We start from the raw sequence: 4,291 nt of genomic DNA on the forward strand, positions 1-4,291 counted from the left end.
ACACCTCATTAGGCAACTGTTAACTCATCTGAAACCTGTTTCTTTGTTTTGTTCCCAGGTGATGATAAAACGATGTGATTGGTTATAAAAACTCTGTCCCCCGGCTGTTCGGGGGCCGCACTCTTATCAAGAGTGTTGCTCCCGATCGGTCGGCCTTGCCTCTCATTGTAATAAACTTTGTTGTGACTGTCACTGGTGCCCGTAGCATTCTGTTTCAGGAGTCGTGTGGATGCAACATTTGGTGCATTGGCCGGGAAAGTTAAAGGTCTGAAACAGGGCCCTTTCCTTGGATTGTTCCGTGGGAAAGTTAAAGGTCTGAAACAGGGCCCTTTCCTCGGATTGTTCCGCCAGAAAGTTAAAGGTCTGAAACAGGGCCCTTTCTGCGGATTGCTCTGCCGACCCCTGGGAAGAAGCTCGGGATTGGGAGAGGTAAGGAATTCTTGGGGCGCGCCATTTGGATGACTCAGGAGGGTCTGCTGGACGCGGCTATAGACCCAGAGTCAGGGATCCTACCAGGACGCTGGTGGACCCCATTTGGTTTGGTTTTTGTCAATGAGGATCCTGTTTTCAGGTGGCTGCCACGGCCTACTGGCCTAGAGATCTCAAACTTGTGTTTTCTTCATGTCTTAATTGTCTTCTTCCTGTTGACTGTCTGTGCGTCCTTGTCAGTTCTGCCTATCTTTGTCATGGGTCAAAATCAGAGGGGCGCCTGGGTGGCTCGGTCGGTTAAGCGTCTGACTTCGGCTCAGGTCATGATCTCACAGTCCGTGAGTTCGAGCCCCGCGTCGGGCTCTGTGCTGACTGCTCAGAGCCTGGAGCCTGTTTCAGATTCTGTGTCTCCCTCTCTCTCTGCCCCTCCCCTGTTCACGCTCTGTCTCTCTCTGTCTCAAAAATAAATGTTAAAAAAAAAAATTAAAAAAAAAAAGAAAAAAAAAAAATCAGAGTACCCCCACCCCTCTGAGTCTCATACTAACCCATTTCCAGGACTATAAGAGAGCTACCTCAGTTTTCGGCCTCCACGTTAAGAAGCCAGTCCTTCGAATTCTCTGCGAGGTGGAATGGACCAGCTTTCAGGTGGAATGGCCTCCACAGGGGACCTTTGACCTTACATTGGTATATAAGTTTCATGATATTGTCTTTTCTAGGCACGAAGACCAAATCCCATATATTGGGGCATGGAGGACCCTCATCGAAAACCCTCCTGATTGGTTAAAACTTCTCCTTCCCCTTCCCCCTTGCCTCCCTAAAGTACAGGCTTTACCACTCAAAGGCAGCCCATCTGGAGCTCAAAATAAGAATCTTAACGGGACTAAGCGGCTGCCCCCTCTATCACCTGCACCGGAGGAAGAAGAAGAAACTTACCACCCGCCACCCTATAGTTCTCGCCCAAAAAAATACGGGTCAAGATGCTTCAGATCAGGAGGCAAGTCCGAGTCGGGACATTCCCCTGAGCTTGTCTCACACCCAGTCAAGGACTCCCTTCCACCCCCCTCCCGCTGCCCTACCCCTTTGTCCGGGGTCACCCCTGCAGGGTGATATCCAACCCTTTATGACTTATGTACCCTTCTCCACTAGTGGCCTTTATAATTGGAAGCTTCAAAACCCCTCGTTCTCAGAGAAACCCCAAACATTAATTTCTCTTCTTGAAACTATATTTGTGACCCATCAGCCAACCTGGGATGACTGCCAGCAGCTCTTGCAGGTTCTCTTCACCACTGAGGAGCGAGATAAGATCCGTCGTGAGGCCCAGAAATTAGTGATGGGGCCAAATGGGCAACCCACCGAGGATCCTGCTGTGCTGGAGGAAGTTTTTCCTTCCTCGCATCCTGAGAATTGGGACCCAAACACTCCTCACGGTAGGCGATCATTAACCCTATTTCGCCAGACTCTACTGGGAGGTCTCCGAGCGGCCGCCCGCCGGCCCACAAACATGTCTAAGGTAACAGAAGTAATTCAGGGAGCTGAGGAAAGCCCCTCAGCCTTCTTAGAAAGGCTCATGGAGGCGTACCGCACCTTTATCCCTATTGACCCTGAGGCACCTAAAAATAGTAGGGCATTAAATCTGGCTTTTGTCTCACAGGCAGCCCCAGACATTCGGAAAAAATTACAAAAATTAGATGGGTTTGAAGGAAAAAAAATTTATCTGAGTTAGTTAAAATAGCCCAAAAAGTTTTCAACAATAGGGATTCTCAGGAAAAAAGACAGACAAAAAAAAAAAAAAAATTAAGCAGGGTGGTGGCAGCCATCCTAGATGCCCGTGAGGGAAGAGGACCCAGAACGCCCAAAGAATTCTGGTCTGGACAAAAGAAAAAAGATAAACAAAGGGTTAAAATGTCACTAAGAAAAAAATCAGTGTGCATATTGCAAACAAGAGGGACACTGAAAAAAGGATTGCCCCAACTTAGCCCAACGCAAAACTTGGCCACCCCAGGTATCTGTGATGAAAGTCGATTTCGACTGATGGGGCCGCAGCTCGGTGGCCCCTTCTGAGCCGTTGGTTACTGTTAATATAGGGGGACAACCTAAGACCTTCTTGGTGGACACTGGGCCAACATTTTCAGTTCTAAAACAAGATCCGGGCCCCACCAGGCCAGGGGCAACCCTGGTGCAAGGAGAAACTGGTCCCAGACTTGTAAATGGACCACTGACCGACAAGTAGATTTAGGCCGTAAAACTGTTACACATTCTTTCCTAATCATGCCTGAATGCCCCTACCGTGGATTACTAGAGACCTACTGCATAAACTAACAGCTTCTTTAAAATTCACTGAAGGGGGTATGCATATTAAAGTCGGCCAGGATGGCCCAACAACAATAATGGTGACTGTGCCACTTGGGGAAGAGGGCCTGCTCACTCCAGTGCCTAATAAAAATGTCCATGCTGTCAATCCCCTCCTTAAAAGCCTCCAAGCGGATTTCCCCCATGTGTGGGCTGAAACCAATCCACCTGGGCTGGCAATTTATCAAGCTCCCATAATAGTGGAACTTAAGGCATCCGCGCTTCTGGTAAGAGTAAAACAATATCCCATGTCCCGGGAGGCTAGGCGGGGAATCGCTATTCACATCAAGCGTTTGCGCGACTCTGGCATTTTGATCCCATGCAAGTCGCCATGGAATACTCTGCTTCTTCCTGTCCAGAAGCCTAACTCATCCGATTTCTGGCCAGTTCAAGACCTAAGAGCAGTAAACGCCAGGGTAATGGACATTCATCCCACTGTACCCAACCCTTATACTCTCCTTAGTCTGCTTCCCCCTTCTCAGGTGTATTATACAGTTCTGGACTTAAAAGATGCCTTCTTTGCCATCCCGCTGGCCCCACAAAGCCAGCCACTATTTGCGTTTGAATGGACTGATCCTAAAGAGGGAAAAGCCGGACAGCTCACCTGGACACGACTCCCCCAAGGATTTAAAAATTCTCGTACTCTTTTTAATGAAGCCCTGCACCAAGATTTAGAGCCATTTCGGATCTTCAACCCACAGGTAACTCTACTGCAATATGTTAATGATATCTTGTTGGCAGCCCCTTCTCATCTAAAATGCCTGAGTGCCACCAAAGAACTCTTGAGTCTTCTACAAAAACTGGGGTACCGAGTGTCAGCCAGAAAAGCACAGATCTGTCGTACTGCAGTGGCCTATTTAGGTTACAACCTTAAAAAAGGTAAGCACTATCTTGGTGAACAAAGAATTCGGCCTATACTCGATATTCCTCAATCTAGAACTCGCAAACAAGTCCGCGAGTTCCTTGGGGCAACAAGCTACTGCAGACTGTAGATACCTGGTTTTGCTGAACTGGAGGCCCCTTTATAAGCCACTCTCAAAGGATCTCCAGAGTCCTTCACGTGGGGGGAGACTCAAACTAAAGCCTTACAAGATGCTCTCATAACCCCACCAGCTTTGGCTTTGTCAGATCCCACCAAGCCATTCCATTTGTTTGTAGCCGAAAAAGGAGGGGTAGCCAAGGGAGTTCTGACTCAGCGCCTAAGACCTTGGCACTGACCGGTGGCTTATTTATCCAAACGGCTGGGTCCAGTTGCTTCCGGATGGCCCCCATACATTTGACAAATTGCCGCCACCGTGCTTCTAGTTAAAGATGCAGACAAACTAACCTTAGGGCAAGCATTGTCTATCACGGGGCCCCATGAAGTAGAAACTTTACTGCGGGCTTCCCCAGAGTGATGGCTGTCAAATGCTTAGATTACCCAAAATCAAGCATTGCTACTCGACCAGCACCGAATACGTTTTTGTGCTCCCACAACCTTAAACCCAGCCACTTTGCTGCCAGAAGGCCAGAA

The 4,291-nt window shown here is 48.5% G+C and overlaps 1 protein-coding gene across 1 annotated transcript; it reads left to right on the top strand.

The window, feature by feature from the left end:
• The first annotated feature begins 223 nt into the window (after positions 1–223).
• On the top strand, positions 224–1,536 carry LOC122238720. Its single transcript, XM_042987054.1, has 3 exons — positions 224–265; positions 362–696; positions 938–1,536. Exons 2-3 carry the CDS (start codon positions 459–461, stop codon positions 1,534–1,536), a joined length of 837 nt encoding a protein of 278 aa, XP_042842988.1. The 5' UTR covers positions 224–265; positions 362–458.
• Positions 1,537–4,291: the final 2,755 nt, after the last annotated feature.

The sequence above is a fragment of the Panthera tigris genome, chromosome B2 (assembly GCF_018350195.1).
Source record: "Panthera tigris isolate Pti1 chromosome B2, P.tigris_Pti1_mat1.1, whole genome shotgun sequence".
In the NCBI taxonomy this organism is placed as follows: Eukaryota; Metazoa; Chordata; class Mammalia; order Carnivora; family Felidae; genus Panthera; species Panthera tigris.